The sequence below is a fragment of the Chlorocebus sabaeus genome, chromosome 3, assembly GCF_047675955.1.
Source record: "Chlorocebus sabaeus isolate Y175 chromosome 3, mChlSab1.0.hap1, whole genome shotgun sequence".
Lineage (NCBI taxonomy): Eukaryota > Metazoa > Chordata > Mammalia > Primates > Cercopithecidae > Chlorocebus > Chlorocebus sabaeus.
In genome coordinates this window covers 78,861,291-78,882,301 of record NC_132906.1, presented here as the reverse complement: position 1 = coordinate 78,882,301, position 21,011 = coordinate 78,861,291, and the positions used below count along the sequence as shown (strand labels likewise).

The following is a 21,011-nucleotide window of genomic DNA, read 5'->3' as shown; positions in this document are numbered from 1 at the left end:
AGAGAACAGGCATTGGCTTATATCCAGTAGAGATGGTAGAAGGGGAGAAGAAGGCAGGCCGAAAGTGCCTTGGAGAAAGAACCCTCGCATGCTCCTCAGATGGCACAAAATGGGTAGACTCATCAGACCCAGCCAGCCCTAATACCCAGCCTGAAGACATGCAGTTGCTCTGGTGACCAGTGGAGTCACAGCAACTATGGGAAAGGAAAACCTTGGAGTCACAGCTGCGATCAGATCAGGGTATTCTTGTGTAAGTCCAACCCAGCTTTCTCTTTGATGTGATCCTTCCAACTCAGCTTTCAGTCCCTACAACCATTTCAAAGCTCTGGTCCTGTCTCAAGATCCTCTTCACTCATTTATTTCAAATGGCTAAAAGCATTATAGTCCATATGTTTCCAGGATGCCCTAGTTCTAGAGGACAGAAACTGTATCTTAGTCATTTTTCTATTTTTCAGTATTGCATGGCATATATTTAATTCAACTTTCCACCTTGGAAAGATGTGCCTCCTTTTAGGAGCCACAATTTCCTCTAGAGTTACTCCTACTCTCCCTAACCCCCATCTCTAAATGATCCCATTATACACGACTTCAGATACAGATCACGCTTGATAAGGAATCAGATAAACTCTCTGTTTGCAGATTTTATGCTAGGACAACTTAAAGCATTTCCTCTCTCCAGTGAGTATGCAAAAGGACTCATTTAACAGCCAATGAAACCTTTAAGAATGAAAGCAGTACGTTGCTGAAAAAGTACCAAGAGCCTGGGGAAGAAGACATAAAAAAGGGAGTTTTTGTTGTTGTTGTTGTTCTGAGGAGGGTTTATATTGATTTCCCTTAGTAAGGAGTTGTGAGCACATTCCCTTGGCCTTCATATTGAATAGGTTTTGAGTTGGATGGAGTAGACACCCAGCTAGAAGTCATTGAATGCCTCCTCTGAGTTTTGGTCTCCCCTGCAACACCGCCTATCTCTTGGATATTTCATTCCTAATAAGAGGTCCCCTCACTGGAGGTAGGGAGCTAAGAGTAAACTTGACCAGTGTCTTTGGCATTTTCCATGTCAAAAAAGGTAAGGAAGGATATAAATCAATAAAGATTTAGATTTCATATTCCTGCAGTTCACAATCCCAATACTGATGCTGAGCTGCATAAAATAGTAGGAAAGGCTATGAAGTCAAAAGGCTGGGGCTCTAAGCAACTTTCTTGCTTATAAATTAGAGTCGTTGGGAAATCTTTCAACATCTCCTACTCTCCATCCCAAACTAGCAAGTGGCATAATGAATAGAGGTCCTATTTAGCACACAAGAATGTAATGAGGACCAAATGAGACAGCACATGCAAAAATGTTTTGAAAACCATTAAATGCTACACAAAGTGATGAATTTTAGTCTTATCTTTCACAAAACACATGATGAAGTAAGTGACATTAAAAAGCACTTGAAATATTGTTTGGTTCCCTTTTGTATCAGATACTGATCATCTTTATCAGTATTAATTTCCACATTGTTTCACATTTTTTCTTTAATAACAGAACCCCCTATGCTTATCAAGGCACATGACAATCAATAATAAAGACATTCCCTAGCCTTCTTTGCAGCTAGATGTGGCAAATGTCTAGGTTTTAACCCATGAGATGTGACTGGAAGCAATATGTGCAACTTCCCTCCACTTCCTCTCTACTACCTTAAACGTAAACGTGATGGCAGGAGCCATGGCAGCCATCTTGGTCCATGAGGTGGATGCAGCACATTAGGATGACAGAGCAACAGGAGAGAGCCTAGGCGTCTGGTAACGTCACACACCAGAACTGTCAAACCAGTTTGCCTTTAAGTAAGAGAGAAATAGCTTCCATGTTAAGTCACTGTTTTGAATTTCTGTGTTAAATCAGCTGAATGGGAATTCTATCCAATTCACTTATATTTATTTTTTAATGATCTATTCTTATCTCCTTGCTAGGTCTATCTTGGGGACTTTCTTGCCAATATTAGTACTTTCTCTACTCAGATTTTTAAAAAACTTACCTTAAAGGCATAACACAGAGTCCTCATACTTCAAACTTTTAATCAAACTAATTATGACAAAGTTACCTCCTTTAGATGAGAAGAAACATGTCTTTATCATTTTTAATAAAAACACATGACATGCCTCACTGTTGTCTAACACTGATTGTTAATGTTGCCAATTACTTATGAGTATTCCAATAATTATCAGGGCAGTTTCCTCCAGTTTCCAAGAGCAGGCTGCCTAAAAGTTAGAAGGAGTCAGAATAAATGTGTATCTTAGTCCTTAACAACACACAGACACACACACACACACACACACACACGTGCACATATACACAAAGACGTCTCATCCTAATCTCCAATCTGGGTACTGGAGCTGCCAAGAGAAGGGAAAGAACTGTAGGAGTCAATTGGGTTACAGAACCCCTGGGGATTGTTTTTTCTTTTCCGTCTTTTCTTGGGCTTTTGACACTGATATATCTGGAGCTGATTTGGTTTGGGGTTTAATGCTCCTGACTTCCATGGATCCTTAGGCCCAGATGCATTCTGCTGGCATCACTTCCCTGAGCATCACTCAGCGTGGAAGCGGGCAGTCAATTTTTGGAGAATAAACTGCATCCCTACCTCTCCATTTCTATCAACATAGGACCCCATGGGTATGACAAGTTTGCTGCTTTAGAATGAAATGAAATGAGGGAGGAAGCCCATGTTGGTCTTTTTAATTTGCTCAGCACTGGCCTGGGGCCAACATAAAGAGCAGGCTCCCTCTGAACATCCTGATACCTGGTCTCAAGTGGAGCCCCATACATCATGCCTTCAGCAGAAGGCAGTGGAAGCCTTTGATACCAATCCCGGGGTGCCTAAGGAACAGCGTGAAGTGAGCAGGGGCTGCCTCCAAGTCTCAGTTATGCATGAATTCCTTGCCAAAATTTTAAAGTGAGTTTAAAAGAAACAATCCGAATGCTTTCTAACCTGTTTTGATTTTCCACATGACAAAACACTGAATTGTGTGTGTGTGTGTGTGTGTGTGTGTGTGTGTGTGTGTGTGTCACACAGGCAGGCAGAAGGATAATTTGCAGTCCTGCTATTCTAGGCAGAAAATTAGATCCTAACAATGAGATGAGAAGCTAGAGAGAGAGCCGCTCATTAATCCCAGCTGCAATCCTCCTTCCCTTCTTACCTTAGGAACAAATCATTGGAAATGGAGAAATATTTTGTGAGCCTAATCTCTACCAACTAACAAGCAATATTTACTTGGCCCCTTTTAACTCACCCTTGTATATGGCTTAAAAAACACAGCTGCCTAAAAAGTCAGTGATCTGTCAGCTCATTGATGGCTCAGTGATGTGGAGGGGGCTGGACTAACCCAAGGCAGCATGGCTTTGGGTCAATGTTAGCGTGGTGCTGTCACGGTCGGGCTACCCACATGGGTTAGAGACAAATGCTTCTGGGAAATTGCAGCTGGCTTCTTGCATTCTTGGCAGGAAGCTTTAGGTAGGACAAGCCCTTATTCCATATGGATATGGTGATGGAGTAAAGAGAACTTGACCTTTTCAGTCAGCTAGACCTAGCTTACAACCTGTGGAGGAGCTACTTATTTTCTGTGGGCTTCACTTTTCTCATCTATGAAATGGAGACTAACAATATCCATTCGTCGTGCAGAATATATTTAAGGTATGAAAAGGGCCTCCCTCAGCTCCTGGAGCAAGGGAGCCACCCGATAATGCCTTCCCTTGCACCCCAGATGAAGCCACGCACAGTGAGAGAGGCATCTGCAGCTCTCTATCTGGTGGAGCTGCTGGACTTCCCTCTGTGCAGGTAAGCACTCCATGAATGCTTGCGGGCTGATTAACTCACAACCCCAGACAGAGTATTCTGGAGGCTGACAAGTGGCTTAGGTAAAGCTAGCTTAAACATCAAACACGTTGGATATCAATGAAATAGGCTTTTCAATCTGATTTAGGGGTTTCACACATTTTGCCTTCAGCTCCTTGAAGGGACTGATCAGATCAATGCGTTGTAAAACTTCCCACTCACTCTGATCCTCCTAATAAATGCTAGACAAAGACTTTCTCTTCCTTCTTCCATACATCTCCCCTTATTATTCTATAAACTTCTTGTTATTGTAGTTGGGATTATGAAAAGGTGAAAATAAGAACTCGGCAATGCAGCACATTTCTTGTCCAGTTTTAGACACTCTGGACTGATTTACTGGCTGTGGCCACAGTCTAACAACAGGTAAAGATCGTGTGGGAAGAAGATCGTGTGGGAAGAAAACAGTGATCAGGCTGGAGATATTCAAGATGCTGGGAGGCAGAGTCTGTCTAAACTCCTGTGATAACCATCCCATGAATGGTGTTTCATGTCTCCTGGCCTAATTCAGAGTTCTTATTCATTTAGTAACCTCAAATATATTTTGTATACATGCTAGCTAAGTTCCTATTCTTTGGGCCAAGCTTTTAAAAACATCTTTCTGTGGTGGCAAAATTTTAAGACTGGTAGTACCCCATTAAAGAACATAACTTCTCCAAAAAGGTTAAACCCTGAAATATTCCTTTAAAATCTAAGATTATGTGACCAGTTTAGAAATGTTAGGCGTATATTGATCTTCCTGGTATTTTTTTTCTCTTAATTTATCATTCGTTCCTCACATTGAAAGCAACAATTGGTAAAGAGATATCCCTTTAGGCATTAGCAAATAAGCAAGTTTTCTCTTAAATGCTCCTACCAATGTTGATTTCTCAGGGGCTACAACCTCCTCTATTCTGGATCCACTCCCCATTCCCTAAAAGATGGAAGGAAGGGCATGGCTTAAGGTTATGGTGTCAGGATTTTGTACGATGTGGCTCTCTAGCAATGGTCAATAATAGGATAATTTTGTTTCAAAACAACTGCAACAACAAAACACGTTACTTGTGATTTAAGTCACATTCAAATAGAGTTCAAAGATGACAGCTAACAGCCAAGTGGCGGTTGGTGTAAGACCTCATCTAAGGGCTGAAATGTTTTTCTCTTTCTCTTTATACTGACTGATATTCTCATAATGGGAGACAGTATGACATAGACCAGTTTCAGCAGAACATCCAAGCCATAATTTGGCTTTTCATGTGTGCCTCTGTGGGTTCCTGGTACCCAAACTATTCTATGCTCCTGCAAAGGAGATCACAGGAACTGTCTCCTTTTTCAGTGTGGCTCTCCTTGGCCTTCTAAAACAGTCTATATGGGATGCACTCCTACCCTACTTAATATCACCAATTGCAAAATGTCAAGAAAAGAAAAAAAGAACAAGACAGATAATCTCCAGCTGGATAAAAATGAAGACAAAGAAGGAGGCAGATGTCCAAATCAAGCACACACAGCCAGATGTCCTCATGGCCCAGCTTCTCCAAGGTAACTCAACAGAAGGTCAATGTGCCTGCTCATCCTCCCCATCCTGAGAGAGGAGAGGGCAGGGGGTCACCATCTCACCACTTGGCTGTTGTAGTCCTCGGTGACAGTCCCCTCTGCAGCCCCATCCTCTTTGGGCCACTGGTGGTCCCTGTGCTCCCGTTGCAGCCTCCGCTCCTCCCGCCGCTTCTGGCGGTCCCTCTGGTGCTCTAGCTGCTTGGTGTGGTGGTAGCGCTGCTGGAAGAGATCTTTTGCATACTCGTAAAGCTGCATGTCCAGGAAGTTTAGCTCCTCAATGCGTTGGCGGGCGCCCTCATTGATCTCCACGTTAGAAGCCCGCGTGATGTTGAACTGCGTGAAAGGGGAGATGAACTTGAGGTTGAATGTTCTCTCAAAGAGAAACTGTGTCTTCCTCTGGAACTCAGTGAGCCCAAAGAAGGCCATGTTCTTCAGGTTGTTCTTTGCACTCTGCAATAGGATGGTGTTTCTTTCACTCTCGTTCATGAAAGTCAAGTTGTAGCAGCCCACGAGGCTGAGGTCAGCCAGCATGCGCACCTGGCGATTGTTAGCCAGGTTGTAGCTGCAATCCATAAACTCCCGCAAGCTGACCCCAGACCAGTCATCCCCAGGGTAGCAGGTAGGCAGCTCATCTGGGGTGGGGCTTCTTCCATCACACATGTGAAGAGAGGTTTTCCACGTGGCCCCTCTCTGGACGTGTTTCCACTCGCTCAGGTAACGTGACACTGGATCCCGTAACATTGTGATGTAATAGAAATTCCTAGAAGAAATTAGAGGAAGAGCGTCAGTAGTTGACAACTCTAACAGGAGGGATCTAAATTTCTACAATTTTACATCAGCATTGAGTCAAGGGACTCTTTTGCCAGATGTTCACGTGAGAGTACCTGCCTGTATTTGTGCCTATTGATGCGTGTGCATATGTTTCTATAAAGATGTATGTACCAGTTTTCAATGCTGAGTTTGTTGGGCTTTTCCTCCTTGCTCCAGTGTGGGGATGCATGAGGTGGAAAGAATAGATAGTTCATTCATTCATTCGTTTAGCAATTATTCACTGATAAATTACTACTGGCGATAACAATACTTTACATTTAGAGAAAATACCATGATTTTTAAGTTATTACCCATCTGCTGTTTCATTTGATTCTTACAGCAAACCTTTGTGGTAGATGCGGTTCCATACGATAGGGTTACATGAAGGAGGTGAAGTGATTTATCCAAGGACATGGGATTAGAAAGAATAAGGCTGAACCTGTATTCTCCTTAATCTCATTTTTTTTCTTTTTTTCTGAGAGGGAGTCTCGCTTCTTCACCCAGGCTGGAGTGCAGTGGCACAATCTTGGCTCACCGCAACCTCTGCCTCCCGGGTTCAAGCGATTCTCCTGCCTCAGCCTCCTGAATAGCTGTGATTACAGGCACCTGCCACCACACCCAGCTCATTTTTGTATTTTTAATAGAGATGAGGTTTCATCATGTTGGCCAGGCTAGTCTTGAACTCCAGACCTCAAGTGATCCACCCGCCTTGGCCTCCCAAAGTGCTGGGATTACAGGTGTGAGCCAGCATGCCTGCTGGCCTCCTTAATCTCTTTATACTGCTACTTGGGATTATGAGGTAGGTGGGTGGAGGAAGGATGGGTTGGGTGTGGAGACTAGTATTTACTGGGTGCCTACAATGTGTTAGGAACTGTGCTACATGCTTTATGGATGCTTGCACAGATGATCCTCAAGACAATTTTGTAAAATGGGTTTTATCGTTACTTTTTAAAACAAAAGCTGAAGCCACAGAGGTTCAGAAAAGTGAAACTGGAGCAAGTCTAAGTTAGGCCTATTTGATTTCAAAGCTCTCATGCTTTCCTGTACATCATATTGGTATTTAAATTGTAATTTCTATGTATTCACCACCTATTACTGTTGAGGTTCTGTGGTTATTACAACCACAGATCTTATCTAATTCCACCTAATGGATTACTGAAAAGAAACCCGTTATTAAATGGTTCTCTTTAGAAGAATCACATAGAGATCAGGATATCTGTGGTTTAAAAGGACAAGGGAAGTACTAAGAGGCAGGAAGAGAGATGGAGAAGTTGAGAAATGAAAGAGAAACAGCAGGCATTAGAGGAAAGTAAAAACTGGTTTAAAATAATGACAATCCTTTCCATTATTTGAGAAGCCTACCAATGGAATGAGCTGCCCACCCCAACCCCATCTTTCCAGCACAGTCTGGAAGTCCATTTGTCAGGGAAGTCATAGAAAGGACCCTATTACGAAGCAGGCCCCCAAGCTGTCTTCCAATTCTCACATCCCACTGCAGTCTGTTGCCCTTTAGCACAAGCCAGTCTGATTCCAATTCAATTTTAGTTCAGTCCTTGGCTCCTTGAGGGGGGACAGCTCCAGAAATATAGGGTAGATCATAGTAACTCAGAGCTCCCCCAGGGAGAAAAAATTAGCCGTGCAATATTCTGAAAAGAACACCAGGCCTGCACTGACACCTGTACAAATGTCTTGGTGCAATAGAGAGCCCAGAAACCAAGGCTGGTGCTGCCAGGTAGGCCTCAATGTGACCTAGCATGTACTCAGTGGAAAGCAGTATTACCCAGCATGCCTGTCCTCAACCTGGTGTCCAGAGGGCTGAACAAAACTAGGTCATTTTTCTTGATTCAACTCAGTGTCTGCTCTCCAAAGAAACGTGATGATAAAATAAATACACATATATAGATACACAGATATATAAGATAGATCGACAGTAGGAGTCTGTTGAGGAATGACTTTTTATTACCACTGCATTGTCATAGTTTTCCAAATATCTGTGTTAGCAAAGGCAGCAGTTGTAGATATTCCTGCCCTGCATCACTCCTGTATGTTGTTAGGGCATGCATTTGTACTTAAAGATAAATGGTGGTGTGCCTGACTATAGACACTCCTTGAGTTATGATGGGGTTACATTTCAATAACCTATTGTTATTCGAAAACGCCCTAAGTTGAAAGTGTATTGAGTACACCTAACCTACCAAACATCATAGCTTAGCACCAAACGCAAACGTGCTTGGAATACTTGCACTAGCCAGCAAGTGGGCATATTTATCTAACATAAAGCTTGTTTTATAAAAAAGTGTTGAATATTTCATATGTTTATTAAATATCTTAATGAAAGTGAAAAAAACAGAATGGTTGTATGGGTACTCAAAGTATGGTTTCTACTGAATGCCTACGGCATTCCCATTATTGTAGTTTAAAAATAGCAAGCCAAGCCCTCATAAATCAGACACTTTCTGTATATTTAAATCAAAGGATGTCTGATTCCTCAAAGACCTAAAGACAGAACTATCATTTGATCCAGCAATCTCATTACTGGGTATAAAGCCAAAGGAATATAAATTGTTCTATTAGAAAGACACATGCACATGTATGTTCTCTGCAACACTCTTTGTGATAGCAAAGACATGGAATCAACCTAAATGCTCATCAATGATCGACTGGATAAAGAAAATGTGGTATATATACACCATGGAATACTATGCATCCATAAAAAAGAATGAGATCATGTCCTTTACAGGGACACGGATAGAGTTGGAGGACATTATCCTTAGCAAACTAACACAAGAACAGAAAACCAAATACTGCATGTTCTCACTTGTAAGTGGGAGCTAAATGATGAGAACACATGGACACATAGAGGGGAACAACACACACTGGGGACTATCAGAAGGTGGGAGGTGGGAGGAGGGAGAGGATCAGGAAAAATAACTAATGGGTACTAGGCTTAATACCTGGGTGATGAAATAATCTGTACAACAAACACCCATGATACAAATTTACCTATGTAACAAACCTGCACATGTACTGCTGCACTTAAAAGTTAAAAAAAAAAAAAAAAAAAAGAAAAAGAAAAATTGAAAAAAAAAGTTGCAGCAGTTGGGAATTTGCTCTTCCCCCCTTCTTCTCAAAACATTCACTTCCACTTCTTAGTTAAAAGTTGATGTTATCACATCAAGACAGGTTCGAAGCAGAAGAGAACTGCTCTGCCACCATACTCTGAAAATTGGCTTTGGTAAGAAAATTTTAGCATTGATTTCAAAGGAATGGTTAAGAAAGAAAAGGAAAAAGAAAATGATGCAATATTTTGAGTGTGTGTGGGAACTAAGAGTCAACAGAGAGAAGAAGAAGCTCAATAGAGAAGCTAAATCAATGGAAAAGAATACATTCCTAATTCCCAAGAAAAGGAACTCAGTCTCTAGAGATGCCTAATGATTATAGAGGCAAAGAATAAATTGTTGAAGACTTAGATTTAAAGGAAATACTTTATTCATTCAACACTAACTGATCACTTCTTATACCATTTAGAAAAAAAAACACTTTTTTCAAGATCTTGGGGCAAAAGTTTTCTAATTTTGTTTTCAGTTGTAACAGCAAATTTTTTATTTAGATAAACTCACTGAAACACTTGGATGTCAAATGCTTTACCTATAGTCTGGTGCCCAAGACCCTTGATGTAGCTAACTTGTAAAGTGCCAGGCATGGCGCTAAGTAACAGTCTAACCCATTCCAGAATCCTATGAGATGTGTGCATATTATGATTTATTTTTATTTCACTTACTGTTGAATAAACTAAGGATTTGGGGAGATAAAATAAGCTGCCCAAGGTTATATTCGTAGTAAGTTATAGAACTTGGATTAATCTGGTCTGATATACTAAAAAAATCATCACTATACTATAAGAAGGAAAACCTCCTATTGTGTAGGAAAAAACTCAACCTAGTATGTGTTTTACTTGCCCAAGGTAAAATGAATTTTTAAAAAATACACACCAACTAAAAACAACTTTTTAAAAAATAAGAAATGTAATGGTACAATGTTATTCTGCTTCTTAAAATGAATTGATAAGCTACAATATTTAAAACTACATTTTCTATATTCTGTTATCTTGACTGTCTAGCCTTACCACTAGGGTAAGCCGGGAAGTTTTGAAATGTGCTAAAGAAACTTCAAAATCTTTAAGTAACATTCACTTTCCTTTAAATCAGGAGGTGAAATTTATTGAAACTGCCAAGGACAGACCAGTCTGAGCTCTTGCTTTTGCCAATCACCATTTTCCGTGACTCTGTTGTCTTTCACTGTGACAGAATGACAATTTTCCCAAAAGGTCAGTATGGCAAGCAGAAAGTGACTGACACAGCTTCTGGGCTCCAAGAGGAAATACTGATGATACAGTTGTGCTCAGAGTGGATATTATTATAGTTGAATATCATATGGCATGTCATTATTAATCCTGCTTTAGTCCTATGTTGGGACTTGTTCATGTTTTAGGCTTTTGTCTCAGTTAAGAAAATTGGCCACAGACCTTCCAGTACCATCACTCCACTGGAAATCTTTATTCTACATAATCTTAAATCTGACTGAAACTGGTTTAGGCTTAAAATGGCTTTGGTTCCAAATTTAACTTTATTCAGTTTAACATTGCATTAAACATTGACTAGCCGAACTGTAGCATGATATTTACATGAGTAAAATAAGTCCTAAATGTCTTGGATTTCTATCAGCCAAGGGGGTCAACTTGAAACTACCTCTGCTCTGACATCAAAACATAGAAATTTCCTAGTGGAACATATTTATTGATGAAGTATAAAGTCATCCTATCTTATGGTTCTGAATCTGAGTGGCTAAAAGCATCTGGAAATCACTTTAGACAGACATATTCTCATGTACATTTTGTTTGTTTCAATTCTGCAGAGCAGACTAAATAGAAAGTTAGAAGTAATAATAAACCAATAGGGTTGAAGAACTCAATAATAAATGTTAAACCAATAGGGTTGAAACCAATAGGGTTAAAGAACACTCAACAACTGAAGGAAAAAAACTGAAAATGTGATTAATGAAATCATTTTTCTCATATCAATTTTTTCTCTTTTTGCTTGCTTATATACTTTCAGATAAAAAACTACACAAGTCATTGATGAAATGATGTCTGTCTCCAGGCCACACGCCTAACTTTCATTGTTGACAAACTTTGCTTTGGTTTCATGAATCTCCTCCCAACTCATTTTCCCCTGCTCACATAACTCCCAATTCAGTCTCTAATGAAAGTACTTAAAGGATCCAGTACTACTGAAATCTCCAACTTTATTTTTTAGGTCTTACTTGTTCAACAGTGCAATGGAGTTCGATGCCAACTACATTACCGTAGTTGAATATCATACGGCATGTCATTATTAATCCTGTGACTTTTAGCCACTCAGATTCAGATCTATAAGATAGGATGACTTTATACTTCATCAATAAAAGCGTTCCACTAGGATGTTTCTATGTTTTGATGTCAGAGCAGAGTTAGTTTCAAGTTGACCCCCTTGGTTGGTAGAACTCCAAATCATTTTTAAGTGGGTAAAATGAAGACTAGAGAGGAAGAACGGGTAGCACCTGAGAGCTGCGTGGCCACAATGCAGAGAACCTTCTGTTCCATTTAATTCAATCTCCTATGCATAGACAGTATCACTTGTTTGTATATTTTCCCTTATAGTTAACCTAAGCTCTTCCCACATAGTGAAACAATAAATAAGCAAACTGTATGCCCCCACCTTCAATCTATCTGTTCATTCATTCTGTAATTCTCCAAACTTTAAGCCCCATCTATTTGCCAAACATTGGAACTAGGCACTAGGGACTCAAAGGCTAATATTCCATGTCCTCAAGGAGATCTTGGGCACCCACTGATTCTGGTAAAGTGAAAGAAATGCTAACTACCAACTTAAGAGAATGTTACACCAATCTCCCTGGGCCAGAACAGTCCCTCAGACAGATAGCTTTGTCTGCCACGGTGAGAGCATCCTGTCAGCAGATCTTCTGTTTGTCACCTACTTCATTGCGGGCTTGGGTGAATTCATTTAAGAATGTCTGTAAAGCAATTGGAGCTCTTTAGAACTGCTGTTCTGTGGCCATGAGGGTTATGATAGCAAATACTTGTATACTGAGAAAGATTAGGGAATGAAGTTAAGTCAATAATAATTTTAATTGATAATTATAATATGGGCCATCAAGGCTTACTGAAGTTCCACCAAATGGAACACACACATTTCCATAGCTAGTTTCAAACCACTTTTAGTATCTTGTTCTGCTGTAAGGTGATCACGTAAAAAATCCTAAATACAACACAAAGGTATGACTGCCTTCTCTCACTTTGAAAGCCTTTCCCTTTCTTTGCTTTTTGGTATCCTGCTTATCTTCCCTGGACCAGTTCAAGGCTCACATCCATTTTCCTTGTCTTTCCAGCCTATAGAGTTTACTGCATCACTTACGGCACTTTAAACTTAAATGTAACAGTCTTGGTCATGTCTACCCTCTAAAGTCCTTTTCGATAACCCTACTTTAGGCCTCAGATCCCTAGCAAAAGTCCCAGCACCTACCACAAAACCCTACTCACAGCAGATATTCAATAAACAATTGCTATATAAAAGAACATTATCATTACATGAAATAAGTATATTTTAATAACTAAGTCTAATATTGCCTTTGATAAATATGCCTTTCTTTCCTCTCCTAAAACTAAACTGATACTTTTTAAAATGCCTAAAATGTGTGCAAGGAGTAAAAAGATATATAATCTTCTAATGCACTTGTCATTTGATTGTGATGGTCAGTGATATGGAGTGAAACAGTCAACACAGACTCACTGCAAAAAGGAGAATATTTTATATGACAAGTAATTAGTAACAATGAGGTTTATTTATTTATTTTTAAAATTAAACTTACTGGTTTTCTTCCTTACTGTTTCAAGAACCTATGTTTCACTGAGCAGTTTATTGTATAATTTGTTCCCTTCTTTAATTAGCAAGTCATTTAATTAACACATGCTTATTGAGGGTTGGCTATGTGTAAGGAGCTGCTTCAGGAAATGTTGAGAACATACAAAAAAGAAAAGAAGAAAATGCCCCCAAGTCTTACTGCACAGGTGTGGTAGAGTAGAAAAATGCATTCATTAGTAAGTTACAGAGGTCAGGAGTGGACAAAGAACATTTAAGAGAGCTCTTCATGAATGTACCTACAGCATAGTACTCTACTTGACCAGGAAGCTCATGTTGTGAATTTCACTAAACGTTCATTTAATGAATGAATGAATTAATGAATGAAAGGAAGGAGGGCATAGACTGGAGCAGGATGTTGAGACTCAATTGCCATAGGCTTTGAATGGGATTGTGAATGACTGAAATTGAAAGTGTTAATTTAGAAAGACTCATTCAGCAATAGTATTAAAGTATTAAACAGTAGTAAAGATCTCTACCTAAAGTAGAGAAACAGGAAACATTCAGCAGCCATGGTAAGAGACCGGCAGGGACAACCCCAGAACTGTGGGTGTTGAAGAGAAAGAATCCAGGACAGATTGAGGAAGTGCCATGCACTTGCCTGCCACTGCTCTCCCCTGCTTTCTGTTGTCAGCATTCTCTATGCTACTTTTTCTTCTTCTCTGTTTCTTTCTTTCCTTCTAGAAAATGCTTCCTTTTCAATACTGCGGTAGATAAGAGGCAGAGCTAGTATCTTCATCCAAATGGTAGAATGAGGAGTATAAGTCCCTGGAATCACTTTGCTGGTGGTGATTAAAAGAAACTTATGTTTATGAGGCTATGACTTGCCTGTCCAATGAGAACACACTTGAAAGAACTTCAAAATGCTAGGTTCACAACAGTTTAGTAAATAGATTCCTTCCACCACCAGCTTAACCCTCATAAAACAAAGCAGCAAAATTAATAGCTCCACATTCCACAGTTTCATGTATTCATAAAAACCAGATCAGGCAGAAACTCCTCCACCCAGCCTGCTCTCACGTCCTCCGTGGAAGGGATTTCTTCCCCATTGCCCTGCGAAACCAGAGATCCCCTCATGCACTATCTTTATTCTGGCGACCAGCGTGACTTGTACAGGCTTTATACAACTTGAGAGAGGGAACTTTGCCTGACTCACCTTTGATTCCCCAGGACGTATAATGCATGACCTTATATATCCTGGGTGTTCAGTTGTTCAATGTTTGTGGAGTGAATAAATATATAACATTTATCAGCCCCAGATGATTAGGTCTTGTGAGGATCTTGATCCTCTCCATGGAGCATGCACAGGTGACCAGCACATCTTAAACATAAGCTGATCTGTGCATTTTAAAAAAAATGAAGCTTAGCTCCCTCTGCCCTGCTGTGCTGTGTGCAGGAGTCAGTTTCCAAATGTTCAGAATGGAATTAATTTCTTGGCTCTCTTTGTTGCTGCACACTCATCACGAGCCACTCATTCTTCATTATCTCACTAGAGTATTGTCTGCCCTGCACAGTATTTGATAGGGGTATTGCGGCAGTTAAGGCTTAGCAATCAGACTGCCCTTTGACACAGCTATGAAAAGGCCTTCGATTCAAGCCTTGAGAACAAATTAAGGAATTTAAGAATGATGTTCTAAGCCAATGGGAAGTTGGAGACTAGAATTGTGAAGTATCATAATAAAGAGCTTTAGGAAGCTGACAGTGGTGTGTGTCAGAGCGATTGGTTCCGAGGGTGTCCGCAACGTGAGGAGGAGGAAATGGAGATGCGTGCATGTGGTTATCTTACCTCACAAAGAAGTCATGCGCCGCATGCTTTTTTTCTTTGTGCAGAGAATAAATTCCTAGGAGTAAAACTCCTGAGTCAAGAGAATCCCTCCTGTTTCCCTATCAAAATGCCTCAATATGGTTTTTGCCAATAGTATCCAGGCACAGTCAAAGCCGGAGAGGACTTGACTCTTCCATGAGGCCTGACATCTTGGGGCATAGGGAGCATGGCTGCTTGGGAGCCAAGAGGGTGCTGGAGACAGGTGCTGCTCCCTCCAAGATGCCATTACCTACTCCCTCATGCTGACTTAGAAGGCAGCCAGACCCTTTGGGCTCAGATATTTTTATTTTGCTTACTACCCATGGATCTTGACTCTCTTCAATAGGTAAGTCAAGGGGATAGGACTGCCCACAGGGCTTCCCTCAGGAGGGGAGAGGCTCCGATGGCTTTCTTCACACATCTGATAACTTTAAAGGAAGAATAGTTTAGATTTAGCTGTTCTTGTTTTTTTTTTTTAAATTATTATTTCCCTCGCTTAGATATGCAATAATGTGTTACCATTATGGAAAGTGTGGGAACTGTAGAACAGTAAAAAGGAAGAAAATAGACCAGGCGCTGTGGCTTGCACCTGTAATCCCAGCACTTCGGGAGACTGAGGTGGGAGGATCACTTGAGGTCAGTTCAAAACCAGTCTGGCCAACATGGTGAAACCCTATCTCTACTAAAAATACAAAAATTAGCCTGGCATGGTGGCGTGCAACTGTAATCCCACCTACTTGGGAGGCTGAGGTAGGAGAATTGCTTGAATATGGGAGGCGGAGGTTGCAGTGAGCCGAGATCATGCCACTGCACTCCAGTCTGGACGACAGAGCGAGACTCCATCTCAAAAAAAAAAAAAAAAAAAAGAAGAAGAAAATAAAAATTACCTATAATCACTTTACTCATACATAGGCACAGTTAAATATATATATATTTATTATTTAAAGTTATAAATATGTTTACATTTTGAATTCATAATGCACAACATACTTATAACATGTTTTTAACTTAAAAAGACAGGGTGAATGATTTTCCATTTTATTTAATATTCTTTCATAAGAATACAATGTCCTTCCAGAAGAGCATAATATTCCATTTATAGATGTGTCATAATTTGTATGGCCAATCTCCAGTTTGGGACAACTAGGGACATTCTATTTTGGGGGTTTATTTTAAACAAGAATCTGATGAACATTCTAAGCCATGAATATTTGTGCAGAGAATAAATTCCTAGGAGTAGAATTCCTGAGTCAAGAGAACTCCTCCTGTTTCACTGTCAAAATGCCTCAATATGGTTTTTGCCAATAGTATCCAGGTACAGTCAAAGCCAGAGAGGACTTGACTATTCCATGAGGCCTGACATCATGGGGCACAGGGAGCTGGCTGCCTGGGAGCCAAGAGGGCGCTGGAACAGGAAGGTGCTCTGAGTGAAACCTTGGTCTGAGACTGCCATTCCAGGACAATCTGGTTAGAGTTTGTGACATGATGTTGGGGAAACAATTTTCCAAAGAGATTGTTTATTTTCCACTTAATGAACAGCTGGAATGTCAAATTAGACTAAACATTTGTGGAATCAAATCCCACTCATCAGCACTGCAGCTATATTAAAGCCAACATCTGGGTCAGAAAGATGGAGGTCCCTCACCCGATTATATTCGGTACCAGTCCTCAAAGAAACGACCTCTTGAGATGTAGTTTGTATGCAATGGCTGGGTGTCAGCTAACTTTAATTATGGGAAGCCACATATTATACAAAACCAACCAAACAAAAGCGTCAAAGAAGAGGCTTCTCGATGATACAGGTCATTTCTTAATGATGACTAGTCAACCCCCTGCTTCCCTAGAGGGAGAGATGGTATTTATCAATAGGAAGAAATTTCAAATCTTGTCACGTCGCTGTGTTATACTGACAGGAAACCTGTGAGTATCGAACTCACTAAAATGCCACGATTTTCGGGTGGTTGTCACATTTGCTTTCACTTTCCCCCAAGTGGCTGCTGCAAGAATAAATTTCAGGGAATGCATGTTCCAGGGACTTGTTTTTTGCTATCTTGCTTGTTGAGTACAGTTCCTCCCAGTACAGTTTCAAATGTGCAAGGGGGGGTCCTGCTCTCATGCATTATTCAGGGACTTCCGTGATTATTTGGTTCAGAGGCGCCCTGCTTTGCGCTGCATCACTGGGATTTGGGCATGAGGATGTCTCAAGGCGCTCTGCAAAGCTGTGGTTTATGCATGCGGGTATCCACCTGAAGCCTGGAGCCGCCCTGGAGTGAGATAAGGCCCAATTCAGTCTCACTCGCAGCTCTAATCCCAGCCGGGCAAAGCAGAACACCAGATAGTACACTCAGATTGTGTTATCAGGCCTTCCCTGCTCAGCCATACTCTCGTCTTAGCTAATTTCTCAGGCGCTGCTTTTAGGGAATGTGAGAATTACATAGGTAGAAGCCATGAGGTGTCTCTGTTGTAATTGCTTAGCACCAGCCAATTTGGACAGGAAAAGAAGTAAATCAGAATATTTAAGAGCAAGGCATGTGTGCCAATATTTAGAATCTATATTTGACAGCTCTGATGCATATTTTCCAAAAACATCACAGTGATTTTTTTTTAAAATCCCCTCTGTCTAGATTTTGCCATTCTGTTATACAAAAGATTCCTCTGTTTTAGAATTTTTTGTTCACTCTGCTATCAGGACTGGGTCATCATTTTGGCGTATTAAACAAAAATACTTGTGAGATTCCAATTTGATTCCATTCCTTCCCAAGTCTCAAACAAAGATTGTCTCCAAGGTCATCTCCTTGATAATGAGTAAGAGGAATGTTAACTCAAAATATGGAATGTTCCACGTGCAATGAAAAATTGATATGAGTAACAATAATAGTGGCCAGCATTTATTGAATCCATACTATGTCCAAGTACATTTCTAAGTGCTGTGCCTGTGTTCACCAATTTAGTCATCAAAACAAACTTTTGAGTCATGTACTACATTTAGATGATGTCTGTAATTCACAGAGTGATAATAGTTTTGGCAGTTTCTTCCATCATCTTGCAAAAATCAGGCTGCCTTGGAGATTCAGTTTATGACTTAATGAGGCAGTGGCTTAGGCTTTGTTGAACTCAAAGCTTTGGATGCAAAATGAACATCACAGGGTGAGGGATTTGTGTCTACCTGCAGGGAGGCAGCAGGAGATGAGAGAGAAGCAGCATCTTGCAAGGCCAGGGATGGACAGGAAGCAGGAAGAACAGAGGGCTTCTGTTCTACTTTAGCACAGGAGTGCACGGATCCAGAGGATGGTCTGAATATGCACAGCTTAGAAGAAGCTATAGAAACAATTTTCCTGAGCCCAGCACACCCACAAAGCTGTAATAGATTTACATTTGAGGAAGGGGCATTAGAGACAAGGGGGAATTACTGCAGTTCCATTCATTTTTAACACACCTAAAGAACCTAGAAGCCAAAAGCTGTAGTAATCTCAGAACAATAAAGGCTGAAAATAGCTATGCAAGAGAATCAAAATAAAGCCAAAGCTCATTCCATGCCATAATGCTCTTTCTGGCCTTAAAATGGATCTTTCTTGAATACAATGCTATAAAGACTCAGAAAAGCTTTCAGAGAAGGTTGCTGAATCCTGAAGTTGGCTGTCCCAAAGCCTGTGTTCAGGAAAAGATTTAAGAAAAGTACGAGTCCAACTGTACTCATTTGGACAAAACATTAGTGCATAATTTCAAGAATGTTGGGAACTTCACTTTATACAGAGTGAAAAGAAAATAGGTTTGAAGTCAGACAGATTCGAGTTCCAACGTTAAACCCACCTCAATTTCAGTGTGACTTGGTTAGCTTACAGGACCTCTGGGAGCCTTAGTTTCCTCATCTAAACAGCTAAAGTATCAGTACTGACTGCATAGGGTTGTGGGAATTGTTGAATAAGATAATGAGTACAAAGGGCCCAGCAGTAGCTGATACCTAGCAGATCCACACTATTTACATACACTTTATATACACACTCCGCACTTCAACGTTCTAGCTTCTCCATGATTATTAGAGCCTTGTAAACTGTCTAAATAGAGTGAAATTTCAAATATTAAACAAGATGTGTTAATGAATATTTAAAAAAACAACCTAAAGCAAATTTTTATTTGCGTAATGTTTTTTAAGTTTTCAAACTACTTTCCTCATCCATTATTTCATTTGATCCTTACTACAATATTGTATCAAAGACAGCAAAGGAAAGATTCTTCGTCCACTTTTACAGATGAGAAAACTGATGCTCAGAGATATCCAAGGATTTTTCTTTTTTTCTTTTTTTGAGACAGAGTCTCACTCTATTGCCCAGGCTGAAGTGCAGTGGCATGATCTCAGCTCACTGCAACCTCTGCCTTCCAGGTTCAAGTGATTCACCTGTCTCAGCTTCCCAAGTACCTGGGATTACAGGCATCTGCCACCATGCCTGGCTAATTTTTGTATTTTTAGTACAGATGGGGTTTCACCATGTTGGATAGGCTGGTCTTGAACTCCTGGTCTCAGGTGCTCCACCGGCCTCAGCCTCCCAAAGTGCTGGGATTACAGATGTGAACCACTGTGCCCGGCCATATCCAAGGATTTTCTTAAGGTCAACAAGTAAAAAGTAGTAGAGCTGGGACTTCTTTTTGTTCTTACTTCAACTCTTGTGCTCATTTTGTTTGTTTGTTTAAATACATGTGTTGGTTCTGTATCTCATGAGAAACACTATGCGAGGTGCTTAGGATATAATAGTACACTGCGTGGCCCGACCTTAAGGTCCTGAGTCATCAATTGACTACCCAACACTGTCTTATTTTGCTCATAGTTAAGACTTAGAAAGAAAACACAAAATTAATGCTTTATTCTACAAGTTGGGAGGTTTCACTGATATTAGCTCATTTTTTATTTGAAATCAAGTGAAAAAGGAGACCCAGGAGAATGAGCCAGAAATGCCAGAATATGGATAGCCTTCTGGTATGTTTTTTGATTGTGGAAGAATTATTCTTAAATAATACACTCATTTCTAAGTAGGGAGCGTTCCAGACTTCAGTCTGGAGGTGCATAAAGTCTGGGGGTCTCTCTTTATCTGATGACAGCGGCCACTGATGTTCATCCAGAAAGGGGTTGTAAAATGGTGAAAGTCTTATTCTGTTATTTCTTTTTTCATTTTATTAGCTGAAATGCCTCTATAAAAAGAAACTTTCCCTTATCAACTATTTGGATCTTGAGGTAGAGTTCACACAGGAATGGCAAATGAACGTCTGATGCATTTTACTTACCAGTTTTCAAAATAGTGGCTTGCTTTCTTACAGTCTCCCCCAAAGGGGATTTTTATTGCTGTTTGTTTGTTTTAGTATCCCATAAGCTCACGAATCTAAATATACTTAAGAAGTTTCAATACATTGTAGTCATGATCCTTACTGATCCTCAATTTATCCAACGTTTGGCTAGTGGGAGTTTATTCAATATGGATTCGGAGTTCTTTTGATACAACCCTTGTAGACTTTCATGAAAATTCTGAAAGGAACTTGCACATTGTAAAAGCTCTATATCAAAAAAAGACCAAGAAGGATGGTGTGGGAGCTTGGAATTTTCCACAGCTCCTAAAGAGCAAAGTGGTTGCTGCTCAACACTTCACCTTGGCTAGCATTACCTGTGCACTAGTCTCCTCTCTCACTCCCAACCAAGTGGTGCAACTAAGATTTCTGCTAATTGCACCTGTGCATTGAAGACAAAATAGGAAACAGATACCATCTTTAACTTTCATATATTTTTATCCAGGCCCAAACACCAGGGCTTTTCTCTTTCATTTTTGCTTCTCTTTTTCTTCTTCAGCTCCCACCCACGATATTTTTCTCCATGCTAGGAACAACAGGCAGGGTTAGTAACTCATTTGTGACTAGATGCCAGTGTCACTGCACAAACTAATCTAGGGAAAACCAAATTATGTTGGAAATAATGCAGAGCCCTAATCAGGTTCTCTTCAAAATCCACTTATTCACGATAATTAGCATGAG

General features: G+C 40.4%; 1 protein-coding gene across 1 annotated transcript in view; it reads right to left on the bottom strand.

Annotated features, from left to right (window-relative positions):
- Positions 1 to 3,565: 3,565 nt before the first annotated feature.
- The window catches only part of HS6ST3 (heparan sulfate 6-O-sulfotransferase 3), a 737,965-nt gene continuing 720,519 nt past the window's right edge, over positions 3,566 to 21,011 (bottom strand). Inside the window, exon 2 of the mRNA XM_007960710.3 lies at positions 3,566 to 6,165. Coding sequence (XP_007958901.3) covers positions 5,457 to 6,165 — 709 coding nt within the window. The 3' untranslated portion in view covers positions 3,566 to 5,456. The remainder of the gene's footprint in view (positions 6,166 to 21,011) is intronic.